The sequence below is a fragment of the Chelonoidis abingdonii genome, chromosome 1 (assembly GCF_003597395.2).
Source record: "Chelonoidis abingdonii isolate Lonesome George chromosome 1, CheloAbing_2.0, whole genome shotgun sequence".
Lineage (NCBI taxonomy): Eukaryota > Metazoa > Chordata > Testudines > Testudinidae > Chelonoidis > Chelonoidis abingdonii.
Window position 1 is genome coordinate 105,317,490 of NC_133769.1, and position 25,858 is coordinate 105,343,347.

Here is a 25,858-nt window from a genome sequence, read left to right on the forward strand (position 1 = left end):
ATACGACCACCAAGCCTGGCATTATTTGGCCCAGTAACTAGTTCCCTGATAAATTTTTAAATTCCAAGAGAAATGTAAACTCAAATAATTGAAATACACTTGGAGAGACAAGGTGGTTGAGGTAATATCTTTTATTGGACCATCTTCTGTCGTGGGGACATGGTAATTGTGAGTGGTGTCATCATTCTGGTGAAAGAATTATTTGAGGAGGAGACAGGTGGAAGAATTCTTCTAGTTCTCCACAAGTTAGTATGGTATCAGGTTCTGAGATAGGGCAAAAGTTCAGTCCCTTAGAACACAAATAATGCAGCTCCAGTGAGAGTTAGTCTTGATGATGTTTGGGTGTCGTGCAGTGTCTACTTGGTGGGTACTGGTGCCATGGTTTGTCCCAGAGGTGGTGTTCTGTGGTTGTGGAGTACTTGTAGTTGGTTCCACTTTTTGTTGGGGGGCGTGTGTGTGTGTTTGTTTTTTTAGAGTTGTTTTGGATTTACTGCATGATTTCCAAGTAACTTTATAGATGCTCCCCGACTTAACACAAGTGTTCTGTTCCGGAACACCTTGTGTAACTCGAATTTTGCGTAAGATGGAAACGTATACCCGACAACTACGCCGCCCCTCCCCCCCCCAAAAAACAAAAAACCCAACCCCAACCCTCCGTAAGTGCAAATTTGCGTAACTTGGGGGCGGGGGCGCCTGTACCTTTTTTTTTTTTTTTTTTTTTTAATAAACTCCAGTGTGAGGGAGCATGTGGTGATTTCTCATTTGAGGTGGTCCCTTCTGAGGCATGTGAAGTACAGTAAATGGTGCCTCAGTTTCTCTGAAGTCTGCTGCAGAGCTGTACAGCATATTTGCAGTTGTTTGTAGTGGTCACACGGTTATAGAACGTGAGACCTCTGGGGATGCTTTTTCTTCATGCTGTGGCATTTCCGTTCAGATGACTAAATTTGATACCTCCCATTGTTGTATGCAATGTCGTTGTTGTTGTAGTAGTAGTAATAATAATAATAATATTAAAAAATATTTATTTACCTTACCCACCTTGTCCCTCTCAGATCCTTGGACCGGCACGGTTACAACTACACTGCAGACAGAGGTCTATATGGCTCACAGGCTGATGACAGTGTGTCTGTAGTAACCTGTGCACAGTGCAGTATTTTAGATCATTTCTCTCCCTTTCAGCTTAATATTCTCCATTCTGAGCTGGCAAAACAGCTTGCGGACACAATGATTCTCCCGATCATACAATTTCGAGAAAAAGATCTTACAGGTAAGTTTTGGTTAGATTCCAAATTACTATCAACTCATAACTTTTGATTCCTGACATATTTTGTTATAAGCTGTTGACTATTTATCAATTTGTCATTAAGAAACTTGGTTTTGTATTAATTGCCAGAAAAATCTGATATTTTCTTACTTGCTGCTAGACTGAGCATTTTTGAGCAGACATAAATTTCTAGAAGTCCAGCACACATGGTACCTGTTTTAAAATACAAGGCCACATTTTCCGTCGTATGATCTATTTTTATACCAGTGTGACTTAATTGAATTCGGTGGTGTCATACTTGCATAAAACTGGTGGAATGCAGTGGTGCACCAGGCTTGTGAACATCTGAAAGGAGAGGTAATATTAACCCTACTGTGAGAAAACTGGGTTTGAAAAACAGCAGCAGGATTTTTCTGACTACAAAGCATACCTGTTTTCCCCCGGTTTAGGCAAATCAACCTTTTTAACTCTGTGCCACACATGGAAAGATCCAGATGGCAGGATGGTACAAAATTGGAAATTCCTTGCTCGCAAAGCAAAATAACAGTGCAAATATTTGGAATAATTTTGAAAGCAGGTTGCTATGCAAGTTCAGAGAGAGTCTAACCAGCACATGCAAGAGAAGCATTAGATTTTATTGACTGTATCTCAACTTTAAATAGTTCCCATGCTCAGCTTACGTCAGCAGGCATTTAGGTGCCTATATTTGTTTGAACTGGTTTTATTGGAAGAGAAAACAACAGTATAATTGTGAAAGAAAACATGCTTTGGAGAAATTATGATTTTCAGCCTGTGTCATTTCCATACATCACTATAGAGCCGTTAAGACTGTGTTGACATGAATGGGCCTGTCACAAATGCGTGTTGTTTATAATAGTTCTGTGGTAGACAAGAGGCACATAATGTCCAAATACCAAGATCTTCGTCCTGCAGATGCTTTCATATCTGCTTAACTTTGCTCACTTGATTTCAGTGAGACCACTCACATGCTTACAGTTAAACACGTACGTAAGTGTTTGCATGGCTAGAGCTTCAGGGGTTAAATTTTTCTATTCTATATGTACAGTAACTCCTCACTTAAAGTCCTCTGGGTTAACATTGTTTCATTGTTACCTTGCTAATCAATTAGGGAACTGCTTGTTTAAAGTTGTGCAATGCTCCCTTCTAACATTGTTTGGCAGCCGCACGCTTTGTCCACTGCAGCTGCAAAAGCAGCTGTTGCAGCTAGCTGGTGGGGATGTGGCACCAAGGTGGACCGGCAGTCCCCTTATCAGCTCCCTGCTCCCCTAAGTTCCCTGTGCAGCAGCTGCCAGCAGGCTAGCAATTGCAGCTGTCCCTCACCCCACTGCCATGTGCTGCTCCTGCCCTCTGCCTTGAGACTCCTGCTTGCTGTGTGGGAGGGGGGGCAGGAGTAGAGGGTTGTGCTAATGTCAGGATGTCCCCCTCCCCCTTGCTCCTACACCCCGCTTACCCCTTCTCCATATAGAACAGGGTGCAGACATGGAGGGAGAGAGATAGAGAGCCTGGGGCAGCAGGTGCTGTCTCAACTTCCTGATCCACTTAAAAAGACAATGCTCTTAAGAGTGGATCAGCTTACTTAAAGGGGCAGTGTGCATCTCTCTCTCTCCCACACACAAGGTGTATGTCTGTCTCTGCTATGCTATCTCCCCTCCCCTCCATTCCTGCTGCCTTGTAGAGTGTGAGGCTACATTAACAATGTGTTAACCCTTTAGGGTAACCAGACATCCCGATTTTATTGGGACTGTCCCAATATTTGCTTGTTTGTACTGCGTCTCAACCGATGTTCGGTCAGGACACTGGACAAACAAATAAATAATTTTGCCCTCCGCTCCGGCACACAGGTGGAGCCCGGAGGGGCTCTCGCACCCCACCCTGCCCTGACTCCGCCCCCTCCTTTCCCCATTGGATCCCTCCCCAAATTCCTGCCCCCAGCCCTGCCCCCCTCACTGCTCCATTGGATCCCAGGCCGGGCCTGGGGAGGAGATGCCCCTGTGCAGCAGCCTGGGCACACGGGCCATGGCCGGCTGAGGCCAGGAGCGCTGCAGTGCAGTGCAGAGGCTGCTGCGGCCTTGCAGCCCATGGGGCAGCGCAGAGTGGGCAGGGTCTGGGGGGGCAGCGCGGCCTGGGGGTGTGGGCTGCTGGAGACATGTGGCGGAGAGGGGCTGCAGGGGCGAGACTTGTCCCAGGCGGGGCAGCCGGCGGACAGAGGCAAAGGTGGGGGTCCCCCGAACCGATAAACTTCCCCGTCGCTGCTGGGGAGCCCTGTGCCTCTGCTGCTCGGCTGTGGTCCAGCAATCGCACGGCCTCTGTGAAACTTCTTTTGTTTTTGCTCGCCCCCCCCCCCCCCCCCCCCCCCCCCATCCTCCCTCTGGCGTCCTGATCCCTGTGACCTGGTCACTCTAGAACCCTTGAGGGCTCAGCTGAGTGCTAGTTCATCATTGAGCACAGGGGTTCTCAAATTGGGGGTTGGGACCCCTCAGGGGGTCACGAGGTTATTACATGAAGGATTGCGAGCTGTCATCCTCTACCCCAAACCCCGCTTTGCCTCCAGAATTTATAATGGTGTTAAATATATACAAAATATTTTTAATTTATATGTGGGGGTTGCACTCAGAGGCCTGCTATGTGAAAGGGGTCACCAGGACAAAAGTTTGAGAACCACTGATTTAGCAGCAAGGCATTCCCTGGGAAATATCCCACCCTCTTCCACCCTCTAACTTCACTACCTCCACTAAGCTTCACAATCATCATAGCTGTGAACAGTTTTAAATTGTTTGTTTAAAACGTATGCTCTGTGTGTTTGTATGTGTGTGTGTATGTATATATATATATATACATATGTTTTCTGTCTGGTGAAAAAAATTTCCCTGGAACCTAACCCCGCCCATTTACATTAATTCTTATGGGGAAATTGGATTAGCTTAACATCGTTTCGTTTAAAGTTGCATTTTTCAGGAACATAACTACAACATTAAGTGAGGAGTTACTGTGTTCATCATAGTATCTGAGTGCCTTTCAGTAGTGCATTAGGCAACATGACTAATACCTGTCACATGTTTGTTCTCATCCTTTTCCCAGGGGGAAAAGTATGTATGCACAGCAGTGCGTCTTGTTTTTAATTAACACATACAAACATACAGCATTGTGTGTGAGTCAGAGAAGGGAAGGTAAAAGAAAGGCACCTTGCACTTGGAGCGGAAGATGGTGAGGTTTGTGATGGTCTTTAGTTCCTGGGGGACTTCATTCCATAGTCTTGGGCCAGCCCCTCAGAAAGCTCCAGTCTTTCTTCATACCGGTGGCTGTGTGTGTGTGTAATTTGCACCCCAAATTTCAAATCACCTCTGTCCTTGTACATAGGAGGGGAGAGGACAAGGAGATATATCTCATCCCCAATATCTAAAGCCCCAAAGGTGTCAAGAACCCAAACTGTCTCCCAATTCTTTGGATGCCAAAGTCCCATCTATTACCTGTCCAGCTGCCCAAATCCCGTGCTCCCCCACCAAGCTTCCCTAGAGCAGCTATGCATTTTCAGTACAGAAATCTGTTGCCCACTAAAAATTTGGTGTCGGAAAAAAATTAACTAATAATAACAACAGTACAAGCGATTCTCTACTTACAGCCTTATTTTTCATATTTGATGCAACAAAAACCTCCATGTACTAGCTTATTTGAAGCTGCCTCAGAGTTCCCACGCTGTTGCACTAGAGGAATGCAGACACTGTGGGTGCCTTGAGCTACAGCACAGTTTTCATCTAGCTCATCCAAGAGCACATGGTACCTTGGTGAGGAACACAAATCCTGCAATTTCTCTCTTAAGCTTTTCACAATTGACTACTGGGTATTCTTACTGAAGAGATTAATGCAAGTTACGGTGCACAGGGAGGGGGCAGTGAGAGCAGCATCTTTGAAAATCAGCTTATTTACTTAGCTACCTTTCCTCATCCCAATCGGAACATTTTGCCCAATATCCTTAATATTGGCCCCAACCCAGCAATCACATCCACATTGATGTTACTGTGGCTCTGCAAAGGCACAAAGGTCTGCCCAAATAGGTCTGATCCAGTTACAGGATCAGGGCCCTAGTTCATATGCTGTGGCAGTCAGTGGTGGGCACAGAGCTTCTGTGTGTCATTTAAGCACTGGCAATATGTTGTTCAAAACAGATTTTTTAGACAAAGGACAGCTTCTTTTTGGTAATGGACAAAGGAATCGGCAAGTTCCTTATATAAATTACACCTGTACATATGGGATCTTTTTCCATTGTCAGAGCTTGTACAGTAAAGCAAGTTTAGCTAAATCTTACCTACTTGCATGTACAGGTGCTTCCTTCCATGCTTCCTTTCTGGAGGTCCCAGCAAGGGACTGGCTGTGGAGCATCATGTGACCAAGTGGTACATTGGAGGAAGAGAAGTGTTTTTCTTGCAGTAAGGAGGGAAGTGGATCAGTAATGTGATTAGTAAAGCATAGCAGAGCATGAGCGTGGGAATTACTTATTTTGCAGTTGACTCCCCAACGGCCCTGTTAGGATTGGGAACTCATTTGGACTTGCCTGGAGGTGTTTATAATTTAAGACAAGCCCCAAATGGATGAAACAAACAGGGGGCATAGGAGATGCCAGCGACTCATTGCAAATATTTTGTAAGTGCTGCTCTTCATTTATTATTTTCAAGACATGAACATAAATTACACATTTCTGTTTGTAGGAGTAAAATGACGTAGGCAACTATTCTTCAAGTACCTATAAAGGGAGTTAGTTTTGTTGTGATTCTGCTTGAATAAGCAATGTATATGGCTCTCTCTTCATTCTGAAGTGTTGACTTGTTTTTTATTTCAGAAGTAAGCACTTTAAAGGATCTTTTTGGCCTTGCTAGCAATGGTATGTTTCATATTTTTGTTTGTTTCTTATGGCATGCATTAATTATGTCACAGGAGTGTTGTGTGTATATACTCATGCCATGATGCTGAAAATGCTTCTTGTTTTTAGAACATGATCTCTCCATGGCAAAGTATAGCCGATTACCGAAAAGAAGAGAAAATGAAAAGGTAAAAAAAAAAAAAAATCTTATAGTTTGGTTCTTAATGTAAGGAAAGTTTTTAATCTTCGGCTCTGCCTACATATTCATTTTTAACTACAACATTGGCAAATGTACAAACTTCTGGGTTTTGTGGATTGAATCCACAGTAGCTCAAGACTCCCAGTGATTGCCTTTTGAGTCAGCAGCAAAGCTTTTAGGCCTCAGTTGAGAAAGGCACATGCTTTAGTACCTAACTTGAAGGAACTATTTACAGGCTTCAAGTAAGGCATGTTATGCTGCTTCTCGTAGCACCCAGGACTGTGAGTCAGCCTCAGTGTCACACGTGTGCTTAAGTGTTTTATTGAATTTGAGGCCATAAAGCAGCAAGAGAAGCTGAAGGATGAATTCTTCAGGACAGAAGAAATCCAAAATGACCACAAAGATTTTTATAGGCCTCCTGCTGTTAAACCCATCTGTCTACCAATCTTCTAAAGAGAGGATGCTGTACTAGAGGATTATTGATGCAGGGTGTTTGCACCTGAAGTGATGTAATAATGCCATATATCTGCTGTGCTTAAAGGACTACATTCTCCTCTTTAGTGTGCCTGGCAGGTCTTTGGATATTGATTCTCATTCCACCTACAGCAAATGAATGTGATGACAGTGGGACTGATCCTGCATTCTTTGCACACCCGGGCCTCCCACTCAGTTCAAAGTGTGCAAAGAATGTAAGATTGGGCCAGTAGGGGGCTTTACACTTTTAGAAAGATCAGAAGATCATTTAAGGGATCTGCATTGCAGATCAGAATTCAATGTTTAGTTCCTGTATCGGATGCATGTGCTTGGAGGTACAGCAGATTGTGACTTATCCCCAGAATGATTAGTTCTATGAATTACACACACATAGGACCAAGTTCTAATCTCCGCTACAGTGAAATTACTCTAGACTTACGCTGATGTCACTGAAGTCATAACCTGATGCTTACAATTTCAAATATGTAGTAGTTGTGCTATTTATAGCCCAGAGAGCTGCTCATATGCTTGGAGAGAAACGAGGTGAAACTTCTGTTGGTGAGAGAGACAAGCTTTTGAGCCATGCAGAGCTTTTCTTCAGGTCTTTGAAAGTTTCTCTCTCACCAACAGAAGTCAGTCCAATAAAATATATTACCACAACCCCCTTGTCTCCCTAAAACTCTGAGACCAACACAGCTATAACTACACTGCATAGGTCAATTAAAGTTAGAGAGGCAGTTAAATATGTTGCCAAGTAGAGCCTATATCAATTGTTTTACTTCTAATGCTTGTTTTTGTCTTGTCATGGAGATATTGTTTCCCATAAGGAAAAATAAATATTTAATGATGATATTAAAATAATCAGTAAGTGATCTGGATATATCTATAACATGATTGTGCATTGCACGACTGTCAGTTTTAACGTTCTGCACAAATTTTTATTCAGCTAAAGACAGAAGTAGTAAAGGAGGTGGCAAATGCAAGGAGGAAGCAGCATCTTTCATCATTACAGTATTACTGTGCCCTGAATGCTCTGCAGTACAGGAAGAGAATTGCAATGATGGAACCTATGTTAGGATACACACAAGGACAGGTATGTACAGTAAAGCCAGGCTAGTGGAAATGTCACTTAAAGGAACATGTCTCTGGGATATGAAAGACATTTTGGCATAGAAGGAGTTGTGGCAGCTGACATGAAAATAGGGAAAACCTTATTCAAAATGTTTTCTGTTAATCTGTGTGAACTTGTATATTTCCTCTCTCTAATCAAACAACGTGCATATTGAGCCAAATTTTGCAAGGCCTTACTCAAGTTGTTCTTTATTTATGGTCAGGTAGTTGGACATTTAGCTATTCAAAAAGATACTGCTTTAAAAAACACACACACAAAAGCAAAATCAGCACATTGTAGGCTGAATGGTATGAACACTAAACTGTCACCACAACAAAATTTACTCCCATGTCATTGTTCACTTTGTGCTTTTATAAGTTCACCTGTGCAACAGTTTACTTCCCAGCATGAGATATTCAGCATGCTGATGAGGAGTCTAGTGTGAACAGGAACTGGAACGTGTTGGAGAATAGGAGAGAGAATGTAGTCAAGTGGGTTGAGCACTTGGAAATCCTTGCTCAGTCAGTGATTTGCTGTGTGGTTTTGGCCAAGTCTCTGTCTTGGTTTCCAAGTCCATAAAATGTGGCAGTAATAGTAAAATCCTACTGCCCAGGAGTGTTGGGAGGATTAACTGATATTTGTACAGCACTTGAGCACTCTATTTTAAGGTCCATTTGCACTGCCAGAATGATGTAAGGGGTCCTTAATGTAAATGAGAACTGGGACCTGAAACTACTGAGTGTAAATAATAAGTCTGTGCTAGAGGTTTCCAAACTGTGGGGTCCACCCCCTTGAGGCAGGGAGGAACGTTTGGCAGGGGGAGGAATGGCTGGGGCCTGGGCCAGTCCCCGCAGGGGGCAGGGAGGAAGTGCCACCCATCTCCACTCCTGGCCCCAGCCACCAGCCCTGTGCCTGGGGGCCTGGGCTGCTGGCCTTGGCCCGTGGCTTAGGCTCCACCCCTGCCCCCAGTTGTGGCCCCAGCGTCAGTCTCCTTTCCCATGTCCGCATCCCTCCCTCCTGGAGCCACATATCTGATCCTGGCCTTGGCTCCGGAGGGGGTGGGGGTGTGGACAGGAGCAAGGGATGAGTTGCAAGGTAAAAAGTTTGGGGACCACTGACTGGTCTATGCAGTATTATCCAGTGAGGGGGAAACCACAAAAAACCTCAAATAAAAGTCAAGTAATTCAGGGCCTTCTCTGCAAATTATCCACACTGCTTTAGTCTGCAAAACTGCTGGAAATCTCATGAGAACAGGCCTTTGCATGAGATTTCTGATGCTTCATACTTCCACTTGGGACAAAAATAGAGTGGGTCTGTTTCTTAACTCTCTTGTACTTTGCATAATCATCTCCATCTGTGCAAAAAGTGTGAAACATAAGAATTCTCTGTCCACTTACACCAGTAGAGGAAGTTTACTCCCTCTTCGCACAGGTGTCAATCACAGCAGGGGAAGACTGCACTGATTTTCTCCAGCTAAAATCAAATGATGTTCCCTTTTCCTGTCTAGAGTGAGTAGTGTTTTCTCACAGTTCCCCTTCCCGGGCTGGTGCAGCAAGCGCTTCCCTTCCTGTTTCAATCTACTTTAACCACTGAGGCCTCTCTGCAGAGTAACACAAGGCATTCCCATTTATCTGCTTGTATGGAAACAAAGTTCCAAGCTGGAATTGTGGACTTTGGATGCCCTATATGGCAATGCCTTGTTTCTGTGAGAATGCAAAGTGTCAGGCCAGCCCGAAGCTACTCGTATTCATACGTAAGAAGCTGTAAAGTGCCTATCTGTCTTTGTACTGTAAGTTGTCCATACTAATCGGTCAGCTAAAATGTGCACACCTTGTGTTTCATGTTTCCAAAGAGAGGATGAGTATGAGGCTTAGCATATTGGAAATAATTTGGTGGGAGGAGCAACTGTTTGTCTATATGCTGTAGCTGCTTCATCCTGTGCATGGAGATGGGAGTAAGATAAGATATGGGATCTAATATGAACCAATAGTTAATTCATGAATGGTGTGTGTTTGTTTCTTTAGTAATGAATTAACACTTGGTTTTATAGGTTTCCATCTAACTCAAGAGCCACTAACTAAAATAGTCTTTTTGAACTCTACTTGGGAAGGGTTGTTGGTCAGAATGAGTAGGGTTTGTTTTCCTTGCCCCCTATCCATTTCTTCCATAGCAGTCATCTGGTTACACTGATTAAGAGCACAGATGCTAGGGAGGATCATCTCAGGCCAGGTCAACACTAGGAGTACCTTGGTGGTGTAGCTATATGGGTATCCTATACCAGCAAAGCACTCCTAGTATGGACACAGCCTATACCAGCAAAACTGCCAGACCTCTCTCCCACCTGCTATACCAGTAAAACCACAGGTTTATTGGTATAACTGCAGGTACAGCAGGGACTTTTGCTGCCACAGCTATGTTGGTCATGGATACACATCTTTACACCCCTGACTGACATAGCTATGCCAGCAGATGTCTGTAATGTAGACCTGGCCTAATAAACATAATTAAGGGGGAAAATCCTGGCCCCGGCTTATGCAGCAGTACGGGGCACATTAGTGCATACTGCCACATAACTAGGTTCTGCACAATGTTGACAAATCTGGAGTATAGAAGACGGGTGACATGGTTCTTTAGGCCAGTTAATAGTGTTAATATCAGTAATTTGACTGTCAGTGGTCACTAACCTTCATGTTTGGGGGGCAGAGGTGGGAAAGGAGAGGTTGGTGTTTCAATAATGCCTTAGATTTGAATGGCAGTCTGTGACATCAGTCACTATAGGATCATGTTCAGCACCTGCCCCACCATCCATTATTTGATTGACAAACCTTTCTTAGATAATTTCCAGAATACCCTTATTATATTTTTCAGATTAACTTTTTTAAGAAGGGAGCAGAGATGTTTTCCAAAAGAATGGACAGCTTTTTGTCATCAGTTTCAAACATGGTTCAAAGGTAACACAACACCTAGGTTTCAGTTTGGTTTGCTGTATTGTGTTAAATTCAAGCAAGATTACTAATGTCCTTTCGTGCCTGGATGGGGCTTGCCCCACACAGGGCCCAGTCCTGCAGTCTTTACTCAGGAGAGGAGTTCCACCAGAAGGCTGCAGGGTTGGGCTCAGACTAACAGAGTTTATTGATCTGTTTTTTTCATTTGCACTTCACTGTGTGAAAGAACAGATGGGTAGGGAGGGGTGTGTTTGTGTGTGTGTATAAAAGGAATATACTACCTGCATTGCAGAGAATACGTGCATAGCAGAGCCAGAGATTTTTTTTCAATGGCAGTTGAGGATCTTTGGAATAAAGCCCAAATACTGTACATTAAATAAGACCATAAGCCCAATTTTTTAAATCTGGGTACCTTTAAAGGACATCCAAAACCCCATTTTTGGACACACAAATCAGCATTTCGGAGCATAAAGAGGGTAAATAAACACCTAATTCCCTTCATGAGCACAGAAATTCGGGAGTTGAACATCTGTATTGGAAAAGGATGTCCTGTATGTGATGTCACTTAAAAACTTTTAAATGGGGAAAAGTGTAGTCTAAGCCAAAAAAACCCCAACCCCCTAACCATTTTAATAACATTGTTTTATATCATCTGTATTGTTTGATTTCTGTTTTCTAATAGTTTAGGGCCTGATGTAAAGCCTATTTAATATTAATGAATATTAATATTATGCTGGTGCCCAAACTCAGGATTGAGGCCCCACTATGCTGGGTGCTGAACAAACATAGAAGAAAGACAATCCTTGCCCTAGCTAGCTTAGAATCTACATTGAAATTGATGGGTGTCTTTCTGTTGAGTTCAGTGTGATTTGGATCAGACCCTTACTGAATATTTTCCCAATTTTGTCCTTATGCATTTGGCAAACATTTGTTTTTCCTTGCATTTCTAACGGAGATGGAAATTGGTTTCCTTATAATTAATGCTCATCAGACCAGAACTTCACAGTGAAATCCAAATGTATAGACAGTCCTGAAAACATTTTAAATCTTACCTTCTAACTGGGACAGATTAGATAAAGCACTAAACAGACTTTTAGGTGGGACACTAAATTGTAAAAAGCAAATAAGGGTTCCAGTTTTTAAACAAGGGCATATCCAAATCCCTGCCTCTTCTGGGCTTGGTGGCCTTCTAAGTATGGATTCATGTGAGAGCAAAGGTCATAAATAACCTCGAATATATACTAGAAAGGAGTTGCCGTACCAGAACTGATCAGTGGTTCATGTACTCTGGTATCTTGAATGTGATAGTGACTAATGCCAGCTGGTTCAAGGAAGGGATAAACCCCCTCCAATGCACTTGTCCAACTGTTTTATACTATACCAAGATTGGAAAATTTGTTCCTGATCCAAGCTGACAGACAATCCTCATGCTCAGGACATAAGTTTGATAGTCGTAATTTTATCTGCAGTCACATAACTACAGCTGCTATTCTTGTTCATAGAAGTGTCTAATTTTTCAGTTTCACTAAGCCATTCCCTTTAATAAAATCCCGCAATAGTGAATTCTCTTTACAGTTTGCACAAAAGTGTTTTCTTTTTCTGCTTCAATTTTGCTGCCTTCTAACTTCCAACGAGCGCCTGTCTTGTTTCTGAACTGTTCGAAAAGGCATATAAAAGTATGTGACTAGCTTTCACTAAACTGTTCCTTATTTTATATACCTTTTTCCTACTTTGACTTACTTTTATCCTTTCCACATTAAACAGTCCTTACAAAGATCCCTCCCTATGGTTCAAATCATTCATGTAGGCTAAAGTTCATTTTTTAAACTCCCCAGAGATAGCAAGTACCTTCTATTTATGAGATGCCACAATGTTTTGTCTATATATAGTAGATCTGTTTATACAGGGCACTTTTCACACTCTAGTTTGGACCATAGAAACATGTTATAGAGTAAGCCCGGGTTTCCCAAAGTCCAGTGGACAGTGACGTAGCCAGGTTCTAAGAGCAGGGGGAGTGAAAACATAACAAAAGGCGCCACCTGCTGCAAAGCAGCGAAGGGGAAAAAAAGAAAAGAGAAGAAAAACCCAAGTCTTGTTGCCAAAGACTTAAAAGTATCATCATCTGCATCTCGGTAACTCATTGAGATGAATAGTGCTATTTATGCCTCTTCAGGATATTGTTTCAGTCTTTCTGCAAACTCAGGCAGACACCACTGAACTGGTTACACTTAGGTTTTGTTTTCAAGCTTCTATTCAAGCTTCTATTCTACTCACAACAGCTAGAGACTTTGTTTTTAAAGAACCTGCTGCCCCGAATTACCGATCACCGAAGACCCGGAGCGACTGAAGCACCCGCCGCCGAAGACCCAGAGCTGCCTGCTGAGACACCCCTGCACTGGATTAGTCCTCAGCCAAGCACGGCCGGAGCCGCAAGGTAGCAGGCGCCCCCCAGCAGGCATAAGGAGGAGCGTCACCCGGCCACCACAAAGCGAGGGCGGGGGGGAGCAGGAGAATAGCCAGCCGCAGGAGCCGCCGCCACAAGATGCACGCAGCGGAGCCCAAAGTGAGTGCCGCCAAAGACCCGGACGTGCTGGGAAGCACCGAGTGAGTGCTTAGGGGAGCAGCTGCTCCCCTGCTCCCCCCCAGCTACACTACTGCCAGGGGACACTCCTGTGAGGAAGCACAAAGGACTGGCTGGAGGCAGATGGGACTCTCACTTGTGCTCCAGAGTCTCAGCTTTCATTTAAAAACAAAGTCTCTAGCTGTTGTGATTAGAATAGAAGCTTGAACAGAAGCTTGAAAACACAACCCAAGCATAACCAGTTCAGTGGTGTCTGCCGGAGTTTGCAGAAAGACTGAAACAATATCTTGAAGAGGCATGAATAGCACTGTTCATCTCAATGAGTTACCAAGATGCAGATGATGATACTTTTAAATAGCAATACTGTTAACTATTTGAGTGATCAAAGCCTATAAAAAAATAAAAGAATCATCATACATCCTCCGAGTGATCCATATTTTTTGGTGCCACAAGTGGATGGGCTTAGGAGATGCCAGCCTTTCCCTCCCAACCCATCCTGCAATTAGGGAGGAGACAAGCCCCAGGAGCCCAGCAGAGCCCCACTGAATGGAAGCCCAACCTGAGGCCCCGCATAAACTCCATATAGGAGAGGTGATTTATTAGAAGAAAAATATTAGTGTTGCCTCAGTCACTTCTGTTTTTTTTAAAAAAAAAAATCACTAAGCAGCACTGTTCTAAACATAGAAAGTAATGTTCTATTTCATGTTTAAATATAATTTAGATAATGTGTTCAAGCATCTCATATCCAATATTGACTTTCGTTCCTTACACTAAAAAGCTGGCGCATTTTAAAATACAATCTAACTTAGTTAAAATTCAAATCTATTGATCAGCCTTTAACCTTGCATCGTGGGATTGAAGGGAACACAGTTGGTTGTATTTTTCTGGGAGTGGGGCTTTTCAAAGTTTGGAAGTCCTGGAAATGAGCCATTGCAAAGCAGAGCTAGAACACTACGTAAGAATGAATATGCCTTTAGTCAGTCAGATCCTGCCTAACCTGGACTAAAATGCAATGTTCTTCATCCAGGTTACTATCACTGCTATGACCCCCAAAAGAACAGCAGCAACTACAGGAGCTATAAAGTTTAGTCTCTGAAACAGCAGATCAAGTGTAGGGTTGTGGTCTCAGTAGTAGAAGAACTGGCCCCAAATGCAGTTGAAGCAGCTTGCTGTCTGGCTCAGGTAGACAGTCGCCAGCTCTATGGGTGCCATATTTCATATGGGCTGTAGGGTTACTTTGAGTATTTGTTATGTCTTTGAGGCATTAAAGGAGCTCCTGTTGCCTCTCGCATTCAGAGGTTTCCCACACAAGCTGTGAGGGAATCCCATCCAGCAGAAGTCCAAACGTTCCAATAAGCATAAATTATATGTGCAGGTCCAGATGATTTTCTTTTTGTAAGCTAAGTGACAACTATTTGATACCTCCTTCTCTTGCTTCTCCTTGCCATCTATTGGGTGCAGTCAGTAACTCCTGGAGGGCTTGGAAAACCGAGTAGAAAAGTCCGATGTTTCATGCTGTTAGTTTTTCTGAAAGGAGGGAATGTCTTCTAGCATATTGTCCTTGCAAGGCGCCTACCCACTGTAGAAGGCTGACTATTGGTTCTCATATCTTCAGCCTATGTTTTGAAAACAGCTTTCCGTAGCTGAAAAAGGGAAGAACTTTGTCTTCATTCCATCTAGCCAGAGTCTTGCTCTAGGGGGAGTGAAATGACACAAGTATTGGGACCCTCCTCTGTAATTCCAGGTTCATCGTTCTATTAGCTGTAGAACCTGCTCTCATCCCTTTGCTTGTTAGGACAATCAGAGTAAGAGCTGCATAGGTCAGGTATAGTTATACCTCCTTTTTCCATTTGATGGCCTCTGCAGATCAGAAGGCTGCTTGGTGTTTACAGATTTCCACGTTTCTAGCAACAGCTACCAAAACATCAAAAGGCCACAAAGGATTGAAAGTCCTCTTTTAGCAACAAACCTTATTATAAGGGATCCTCTTCATTCATTTTTCTTAGAAGACAGGCTTAAATAGGTACCATTTTTGACCCTGAATGTTAATAGTGCTCCATAATATACCTTGTTCTTAATATAAACTGCTTTCTTCTTTCCTATTCTGAAAACAGTGACCTTCCTTGTTCATTATTTTAGAACGACACTGGTTAGAACATCATCCCCAGCTGCTGCTTTGATCCTCTGAGGATTAGCTTGTACTAGGGGAATTCTCAGTGGAATAGGACTGGCAAACTCCAGGATCAGGAACCGGAAGGTGGTGTAAAGTCACCTATGGTCCCCTTCTCCCCAGGTGAGCCAAATGCTGTTGTGGTGCACCTGGGGATCGAGCCCATTGTGTCTCACTTTTAGCTAACCACCATTTTTATAACCGGGGAAGAATATCATCAAACTTATCTTGTCGGTCTTTAAGGCTTTTTCAGAATGCCCAACCCCACACAGAAGGGCATACAGACCCACAATCACTTCCTGACTAAGCCCAGAATGGCTCTTTGGGCAGGAGGGACGTCTGGCCAAATATGAGCTTCTAATGGAGGCATTGCAGAGGTAGGACTTTTAGACTAATCATATGTCTGATTGGTCCATCAGGTCATGGAAATCGGTCAAAATGTTGCCTTCTGATTGGCTCAAGCATTAGGATTAAAAAGACAGTATAGAGGTAGTCTGCTAGTATTTAATGACACAGACCTCTTAGCTCTCTTTTCACATTAGTACAGGCAGCATCAGTTAATGTGAATTTACTCCGAAGCTGAAAATGCATAGTAATGAGACTGTGGATCCATGTTTGTACAGCACTGTAGTGTGTCTGTACAAACACACACAGTGTTGCTGCATCTGTGTGTGTGTTTGTTTTTTTCTCTAGGCTGAATTTGATACTTTGAGACCCTTTTGCAGTTACCATTCACCACAGTGGGAGTTACGTAGGGATGTGAGGACAGATTTGGGTTCTGCTTGTTTAATTCTAACCATGTCTGTTTTCTAAATCATGTCTAGGTGGAAGATTTTATTATTTTAAAGTTATTACAAATGTGAAAGACTTGACTTCACTGCACTGGAAGGGACACTGTCAAGAGGAAAATAGAAATTTAAAAAAAAAATCTTATTGGTGTTTCCAATAAGTGTTACAATGGAAAGAATTTTTAAAATCTAACATACTTCCCTTTTCCCATTTCTTTAATATTGAACAATGAATCTAGAATGGTCAGACTTTTGTTTAGTCTGTGTCACTTTCTGGTTTTCATGCACTAACCAGTACGGCAGGGTTAGGGTTTCCAGTAATGCAGGGGAATGTTTTAACCCACTCTGCCCCTCCTGTTTACAGTGATCTTTAAAAAAGTCTATTTGTAAGAGGTTTTGTGAGCCTTTACTAAAAGAGTGAACCTAAGTTTTAGCCCCAAATCACTTGTTTGTGCTTAAGTAGCAATTCCTTGTATTGTTCCTCCAAGACCTCTGTAGATAAGACAGTTGTGGCAGCTTCAGATTGGGTCAGATTCTGCAAACCATACTCACATGGAATAACACTAAGGTGAGTAAATCATGGAAGTCAACTCAGTGTGAATAAGTGTGAAGAATCTGGCCCTTTGAGTCCAGGCCTTTGTGACTGATGGAGGACTCTGCTGCCCTTCTGTAAGCTGACAGCTGCCACCAGAGCATTTCTGAAAGTGGGTAACGCTTTTGAAAGGCTCTGATCAACTAATCAGTGGTTCAGTGACAGGAACTCCACTGTTCTCATGCAGTTCTCAGAAATCATGCAGTTCTCAGAAATAACCAAACCAATTCTATGAAAGCCAAGGCACATTATTATAAAGCCCAGCAGGAACATACCGATTTAGTATTAATGACTGCATCTGTTTGCTCAGCTTCAATCACAACGCATATGCACAATGCTGTTTGGCTGCTTGAAGCTTTGTTTGTGTCTCAAAAAACCAAATAAACCCAGCCTGAATTTCACAATTAATGTTTAGCATTTCGCATTCCTCACAGTCTCTTCACCTCAGCTTCACTCCACTATCCTGCCCTGTTCCCTTCAGCCCCTTCCCTTTTCTTTCCATGTAGCTTATCCCCTTCTAACTAAACTGCTCATTCACCCCTGGCCTCCACTGCTATCACAATGCTCCGTCTGCTTGTGTATTCCACCCCTTCCCCCACCCTGTGCCTGTCATTTCTATTTAGTCGGTAACTTCTTTCGGGCCTGGACTGTGTACTGCGCTATGTTTGTGCCTACCAATGGGGCTCCTTTATTGGCTGTTCCTTGGGCACCGCTGTGGAGAACAGAAAATAATCCTGCCATCGTTTCATGATTTTTGGTCATTTTCATATCTCCTCTCTCCATATCACTCTCCTTTATAATGTTCGGGGAAGAAAACCGCTATCCTTGGTGCAAACAGTACTCATTCCAAGAAAAAACACAGTACTGTTTGAAATACGTTCACAGTACATGCTGTTTTCGTAGAAATGCAGTAAATGTGTTTGTACAGCATGCCTATAGTAAACTAGCTGCCAAGCACACATGTTCTTAAACACCAGAATTTCAGAACAAACACCAAGTGAAGAACGTGGCAATACTGTTGCTACCAAATTAAAAACACACCCTTACCTGTGTTACACAAGTTTTCAATGTCTCTTTTGCAGGCGCATCTTGTTTCTGTAATCCCAGATTAATTTACTGGGAGTAATTCCTTAATCTTCATCTCTTTTCTCCATTCCTTCCTTCCTTCCTGTATTTATTGACCAAGTGCTCACAGAGATCCTTTCATGTGTATTCTTGTAACTATTTTTCCTCTTAAATCCATGTAAAAATCCACTTTCTCTTTCCACTACTCCAAATCAGCAGGGAACTGTGTGTAAACACCTTTTGTGCATTTAATCCAGCTGTGCCACAGTAGCATACAATGTATTTAACATAAATATTTTTGTTCTTGCAGGATTACATACGTTAGATGTGTCCCTGGGTTAACTGACTGACAGTGAAACAGCTTTGATTTTTTTCCAGCATACAGGGAGAGTTGGATGCTGAAGCTGACGCCATGAGAGTATCCCAGCACGACTTGCTTTCAGTTAATGAGTCTGTTTACACCCCGGATTCTGATGTCACCTCACCAGCAGTGAACAGAAACCTTATTCAGAAGGCTGGTTACCTTAATCTTAGAAAGTAAGAAGGATAGTCCGCCTTGTTTATCTGTGTGACTGGCAGCTGATTTCTGCTTTATATCTACCATGAAGATTCTTTGAGTAAAATTTTCAAAAGCACTTAAGTGACTTCAGGGCCAAGTCTCACTGAAAATCAGTGGGATTAAGACTTCTAAATCATTTGGGCACTTTTGAAAAGTTTACCTTTCAGTTCCTAAATCACCTTAAAAAATGGGATTTAGGAGCCTAAGACATTTTAGGGGCTTTTGAAAGTCTCTCTCTTTGTGACTAACTGGTTTTCCCTCTAGCAGAATTCAACTACAAGGCCTGAATTCATGCATTTGAGTGTCTGAAAATAAAATGTCATGTTGGATTGAGGTCTGCAGCTCACTGAAGCCTCTGAGACTGGGATCAGGATGTTCTCTCTTTTATAGGCTAATGAAAGTGCAATACTGTTTACAAGGAGGAGCTAGATTTTTGATTTTAGGGTTTTCATCACAAATTTCCCTTTACACCAACAGGAGTTGTACAGAGAAACCAGGTCGATGGTGTTGAACATATACCCCACTAGAGCTCAATCCTGCAAAGTCTCTTTTACTAACCCTGCCATTGACTTCAGCAGGAGTTATGTATATAGAAGAGAAGCAGAGGTGGATGGGGTCTGATTGTGTTTTTGAAATAAATTAAATGGAAACCGACATTTGAACAGTTTTTGATAGTTAACTGGATTACAAATATAACGGTTTAACAGCAGTGTAAGAGATGGGTTACAGCATCATGTAAAATGACTCCATAGAAGAATGTACTTTCAATATAAGATTCTACTTGTAGAAGTGTAACTTTTCAAAATTTATGCCCATTTGTGTTGAAATTTCTGCTGCTCCTGATTGCTCAAAAGTACAGTAGAACCTCATTTGGAACTGGAAGTTTGCATTCAGGCAGCAGCAAGGACAAAAAAAGGCCAGTACAGTACTGTTAAATAAAAAATAAAAAAAAATTGACAAGGTAAGAAAAATGTTTCTGTACTTGTTTCATTTAAATTACTATGGTTAAAAGCAGCATTTTACTTCTGCAGAATAAAGTTTCAAAGCTGTTAAGTCAATATTCAGTTGTAAACTTTTGAAAGAACAACCATAACGTTTTGTTCAGTTATAAACAACCTCCAGTCCCATAGTGTTCATAACTCTGAGGTTCTACTGCATCTTTTTTTTTAATAGAGTACAATAAAATTCCATGCAGCCTCATCTCGGTTGTTTGCCCTAAACCTTCTGCTGTTCCCAGCTAGGAAATACTGCAAATGATTGTTCATTTTAAACTTGGATCACTCGAAACCAGCTGCTCCTTAACCATTCAGCTTGCCCTGAGGATGAGTCTCCATTGTGGTTGGGTGTCTTTTGACATGTTTGTTGAAATTTAGTTTACAAGTTACAAAGATCCTTGTTTGACAATAAGGATCAGCCCTACATCTGCAGCAGGACCTGCTCAGAGTTTGGCAGGGGTGATTTCTGATCCAGGAATTGAATTGGGGGTTATTTCTAACTAGAAATACTGTGCTAACTGGTCTTAATTCGGTGTGTTCTCTATAGTAAAACAGGCCTGGTGACTACAACCTGGGACAGACTCTATTTCTTCACTCAAGGAGGAAACCTGATGTGCCAGCCCAGGGGAGCAGTAGCTGGAGGACTGATTCAGGACTTGGATAACTGCTCTGTAATGGCAGTGGACTGTGAAGACCGACGATATTGCTTTCAAATCACCACTCCTACAGGAAAATCGTATGGATCACAAGTTTTCTGTTAGAGAGCAACCAGTCATGTCCGGTGTACCGGATGGGGTTTCAGAATGCCTAATTGTGTGAACACAGGTCCCTAGTGACAGCCATTTTAACTGAGCTGGATTGCCATCAAAATGCTGACCTGCAGGAAATAAGAGTATTTTTGCGCATTTAAATCAAGTGCGCACATTGCATAAATGATGAATGTTGTGTCCTTTAGGAATGGGGTATTCACACAACTCGGGTTGCTGGCTGCCCACAGAGAGGCACATTTTAGTAGCCTGAGTGTAGGACTTTGGAGTCAGGTACTCCAGAATGCCAGCTCTGACATTCGCTGCCTCTGTAGATTTATGATAGCTCAGTTCTCTGTGTGCAAAATGTGAATAATACCGACTTGCCTACCTCAGAGTGCTGTGAAAGCTTCATTAGCTGAAGTACTTGTGAGTACCATCAACATGAGTGCAGACTCAAGTGTCCAGTATAACTCTATGGATTAAGGCTGTAACAGAGTCATGATTTTTTTGGTGCAAAAGTTGCAGCCGTGGCTTGTTAAAGCTAAGCTGTGGTTTCAGTGTGGTCAGTTCAAGTACCACAAAACAACCGCACACAAAAATAGAAACAGGTACACCTCCATGTAAGCTGCAGCACCTTCTGTCAAGGTACACAGCTTGCCTTCCCGAGCAGGGCAGCAGCACAGAAGGGACAACATGTGTCCCGCCTGGCTCTCAAAGCTAGCATGATGGAAGGGCAGCTGGGCCAGGTTTGAGTGGCATTGCAACCCTGCACAGCAGCTCGCAAAGCTGAGCAAGTGGTATTGCAGCCTTGCGCACTGAGTCGCAACGCCACTCAAATTCACGGCAACTATAGAAAGTTGTGGTGTGTGTTTAAAAGATGTGGTTTCCCCAGCAAAATTATGGCTTGTGATTTTCTTACAGCCTTATCTATGATATAGAATTGCAATAGTTAAAGATCAATTTATGAGATTATTGAAAAAAGCGACAAAGTCCTGTAGCACCTTATAGACTAACAGAAGTATTGGAGCATGAGCTTTTGTGGGTGAATACCCACTTGCGTCTGATGAAGTGGGTATTCTCCCACGAAAGCTCATGCTCCAATACATCTGTTAGTCTATAAGGTGCCACAGGACTCTCTGCTGCTTTTACAGATCCAGACTAACACGGCTACCCCTCTGATACTTGAGATTATTGAGTCTCCCCCCTTGAAACTGTCTCTGTGTGCAGGGAGGGTGAGTGCATGTAATATAACAATGATACAAGAAAAACATGAAGCTAATGTATTTGTGTTTTTTAGGGGGATAACCCTTCAAGCAGAAAGTAAAAAAGAATACGAGGAGGTAAAATACTTCACTGGTTAACGTTTTTACTTTCTTATCCCTTAAATAGTTTGGAGTGTTCAGTTTCTTTTCTCTTTACAGTGGATATGTGCAATCAACAACATCTCCAGGCAGATCTATCTCACCGACAATCCAGAGGTGAGCACTTGTTTGTTTTCATCTGTTCTTTCCAGCTTGCTTTGTTGGCGTAGCACAGGACCCATAGCGTTGCTGTAAGGGTGAAATGTCATTTTGTTTTGTAGGCTGTTGCAATCAAGTTAAATCAGACAGCCCTTCAGGCAGTGACTCCCATCACAAGCTTTGGAAAAAAACAAGAAAGTTTGCGTCCCAGGTAACACTCACTTTTCTGTAGGAGTGATTTTTGCTGTTGTGCAGTCAGTCAGACTCTGTTTATGGGGCAAGACAGATGTGGGAAGCCCTGACCCTGCAACTCTGTCCATCCCAGCAGATCCCTGTGCCTGTGTGGAATCTCAGTGAAGGCAATGGGATCCAATATGAGTTCAGGGCTCTGCTGCATACAGTCCAGCTTGCAGGATCAGGGCCCCAGCCACTTCAGATTTTAACATACAGGTGGGGTTTCTCCTATTCATTTGTTATGAAACAGACACAGTACTTAGATTGTAAACTCTTCGGGGCAGGGACAGTTTTGTTATATGCTTGTATAGTGCCCAGCACAATGGGGTCCTGATTGCTAACTGGGGGCCCTTGAATGCTGTCACCATACAAATTCGATGTAGACTGCCTTTCCCTATTCCTGTCTGTACTCTGAAACCAGCACATGGAGTCGTCTTGCAGTCTTTGCTGGGTCTGATCCTGGACCCATTCAAGTCAGGTGTTAAAGCCTCTGTCTCCAAATAGAGGTTGTTAATGAAGCTGTGTGCACCTGGATGTAAAAAACAAACATTTTCCATTGAACTTTTTTTGAGAAATCCAGCCTCTTAACCAGCAAGAACTCCTCAGTCTCTGTGACGGGTCCAAAGCCAACTCCAGAGACTGACTATATTCATGCTCTGAATGCATGACCCTAAAAGCAGTGCACTAAATAAAGTAGAGCGGGCAGTCAGAGGGTGGGGAAAAGGGGGGTTGACTGGGGCCAAGGGTCTTGGGGGAAGCAGTCAGGAAGGAGGGGGAGTTGGATGGGGTGGTGGGAGGCAGTCAGCTCATCACTGGGTAGAGTTGTACTTGAGCAGATAGACTGGTGCAGTTCTGATTATAACCAATAGAGGGCAGTGGTGTGCACATCATTCACCATGGTAACATGTAACCAAGAGCAGGCACTGGCTTTCATTTGGAATTTGTTCCTTCTTTTTGGATGTAGCAACATTTCTTTTCGCTAGTAAGTGATTTTATTTATGACGATGAAGAGGAAGAGAAATTCACTTAGTAGCCTCAGGGATGTGTTAATATTGCAGTTTGCTTATTGGGGGCAATGAACACTGGGATTTGGTGTAAACCTGTCTTCCCTCCAATGTTACGACATTACATTTTCATTCAAAACCTTTCTCCATTTTCCATGTAGCCAAAATGTGAAGAATATGGAGATGGTGAGTGACAGGATCATCCCTAAAGAACTGTCCACCAAACCCGATTGCACAGAGTTAATTGCACCTGGAACACCAATTCAGTTTGACATGGTACTTCCTGCAACTGAATTCCTGGATCAAAACAGAGGTGGCAGGTACAACCAGCTAATGTTCAACAACTTTGACCAGACGGTTTGAGAGGAAAGGGCTATTCCCTTTCCGAAGTTTGTGTGTGATCATTCAGACCGATGAGAATTTTCATAAAATCAGTCGGCTGCTCTGAGCACATATGTGATTAGATTTTCTTAAAAATATTTTTCAGGCGCACAAACCCATTTGGAGAATCTGAAGACAGCAAGAATGATGAGGAAGGTATAATGGGGCAATAGTCCTAAGTGTATGTCTAGTGGTATTAACGGCTTTATAGATGGTTTTTCACCCCAGTGCTGGGTGCCCGACCAGCAGCCGCTGTTCTCGAAACCCCCAGTCTTGCACCCCCCTTTTGGGTTGGGAGCCCCCCAGTTTGAGAAACGCTGACCTAATGGGCCTCTGATCCTGACTGAGGCTTATGGGTAGGGCTCTACCCAAATAAAGGCCATGAAAAACACATCACAGACCCTGAAATCTAGCTATTGGAGGCGGGGGAAGGGGGCAGGGCTGGGATGCCCCAGCCGGGGGCTCCTACTAAGAACCAGGCTCCAGCTGGTAGTCCCGGCAGGGCTGGGGAGGGATGGAACTTCCTCTTCCCCTGTATAGCTACTATTGGGGGGAGAGATCAGACCCATCTCCAGGTACCTCTGCTGACTGCAGCAAGCTCTGTGGCTGAAGATAGTACAGAAGCAAGCGTAGCAATCCCATGACCCCCTTGCAACAGCTTTGGGGCTCCTCTCAATGACACCCCCCTGCCCCCAGTTACAACATGGTGACATTTTAGATGTTAACATCTGAAAGCATGAAATGGAGTAATTTTACAATCCTACCACTGGAATTAACCAAAGTGGACCATGCATTTGGTAAGGCCCTACAGTTCTGGGTGCTGCTGTATAATACAGATAGTAAATAAGAGCTTGTGATGGAGATGGGCACTTAGCTTAGTATGCAGTAAGCACGGAAGGCTTACAAGGGCCTCATTAGAACAGGAAAGCAGCCATTGAAGTCTGAGAGGACCACAGAGAAAGGAGGAACTCACCATGCTCTCTTGCTCCTGCCACCCCACAGAGCAAACCGTCAAGAATAGAACAAATTGGAAAACGGAAATTTTGTCACATGAGATTAGAACCTGACGCTTTATGCAAAATTATTGTACAATTTTTAAGAGTGATAAATAAATAGTCAGTCCAGCTACTTAATAGAGCTGGAGCAGCAGTGAGAGAGAGACCGAGGGTATTATTACGAGAAGTCAAAAAGAAAAAATTTTAATCAGTTACAAAAATTTCAATATATATTGTGACAAAGTTCCTCCTCTACCTTGGTGGGTCCTGCGCTTCTTGGCAGATTTGCTCACCTCAGTGATCTTCCCCACAGTCTGGGTCAACTCCTCCTGTGTCTGATCAGGATGGCCAGTAACAGGAAAAGCCCGCGAACTTTTGAATTTCATTTCCTGTTTGCCCAGCGTGGAGCCTCTGATCAGCAGGGTGGCATTGCAGTCCAAATCCAAAAAGAGCTCCAGCATGGACCGACGGGAGATACTGGATCTGATGGCTGTATGGGAGACAAATCTGTTCTATCAGAGCTCCGTTACAGAAGACGAAATGAAAAAGCATTGAAAAAATCTCCAGGCTATGATACAGAGTCCACAGCACAGTGCTGTGTGACAAGCGTAATGGAAAGCCAAAGAATCAAATGGACGCTCATGGAGGGAGGAGGGGGTACTGAGGACTCCAGCTATCTCACAGTCCTCGCAGTCTCCGAAAATATTTGCATTCTTGACTGAGCTCCCAATGCCTGAAGGGTCAAAAACATTTTCCCAGATGTTTCAGGGTGTATGTCATCAATTTACACCCTTCCCCCTGCCGAAGAAAAAGGGAAAAAAAACGTTGCTCGTCTTTTTTAATGTCACCCTATGTCTACTGCATGCTGCTGGTAGACGGGGTGCTGCAGTGCAGAACACCAGCATCCCTTCCTGATGGAAGACGGTACAATATGACTGATATCCATCTTCATCATCAGCCCATGAGTGCTCCTGGCTGGCCACAGTGAGGTCGGCGGGGCGCCTGAGTAAAATGGGAAGACTCCGGTCATCCCGGCAGATGGTACAAGACGGCTGGTAACTGCTTCCTCCTAGCAACTGGAGGCTGAGCTCCATCAGCCCCACCTTTCATGTTAAAGAAAAGATTCTGTACTGCCTGGACTATCATAGCAGCGGGATGCTGCGCTCCTCTCTCTCGTCACCCTTTAATGTCCTGCCTAGACTATCATAGCAGCTGGAGGCTGCCTCCCCCTCATTTCTCTCACTAAAAATCAGTGTTACTTATTCTGCATTCTTTATTACTTCATCACACAAATACGGGGACACTACCACCGTAGCCTAGAGGGTTGAGGAGGAGAGAAGCAATGAGTGGGGTTGTTGCAGGGGCACCCCCTAGAATGGCATGCAGCTCATCATTTCTGTGGGATCTCTGGGCTCT

At 43.4% G+C, this 25,858-nt stretch overlaps 1 protein-coding gene across 4 annotated transcripts in view; it reads left to right on the plus strand.

Annotated features, from left to right (window-relative positions):
• Positions 1-25,858, plus strand: part of APPL2 (adaptor protein, phosphotyrosine interacting with PH domain and leucine zipper 2) — a 224,854-nt gene that overhangs the window by 191,404 nt on the left and 7,592 nt on the right. For all 4 annotated transcript variants that reach the window (XM_075068758.1, XM_032787258.2, XM_075068756.1 and 1 more), the window contains 12 exons: positions 1,180-1,267; positions 6,120-6,161; positions 6,270-6,328; positions 7,760-7,906; positions 10,793-10,875; positions 18,444-18,602; positions 20,167-20,355; positions 21,666-21,708; positions 21,790-21,846; positions 21,951-22,039; positions 23,228-23,386; positions 23,554-23,603. In XM_075068758.1, coding sequence (XP_074924859.1) covers positions 1,180-1,267; positions 6,120-6,161; positions 6,270-6,328; positions 7,760-7,906; positions 10,793-10,875; positions 18,444-18,602; positions 20,167-20,355; positions 21,666-21,708; positions 21,790-21,846; positions 21,951-22,039; positions 23,228-23,386; positions 23,554-23,603 — 1,165 coding nt within the window. The remainder of the gene's footprint in view (positions 1-1,179; positions 1,268-6,119; positions 6,162-6,269; positions 6,329-7,759; positions 7,907-10,792; positions 10,876-18,443; positions 18,603-20,166; positions 20,356-21,665; positions 21,709-21,789; positions 21,847-21,950; positions 22,040-23,227; positions 23,387-23,553; positions 23,604-25,858) is intronic.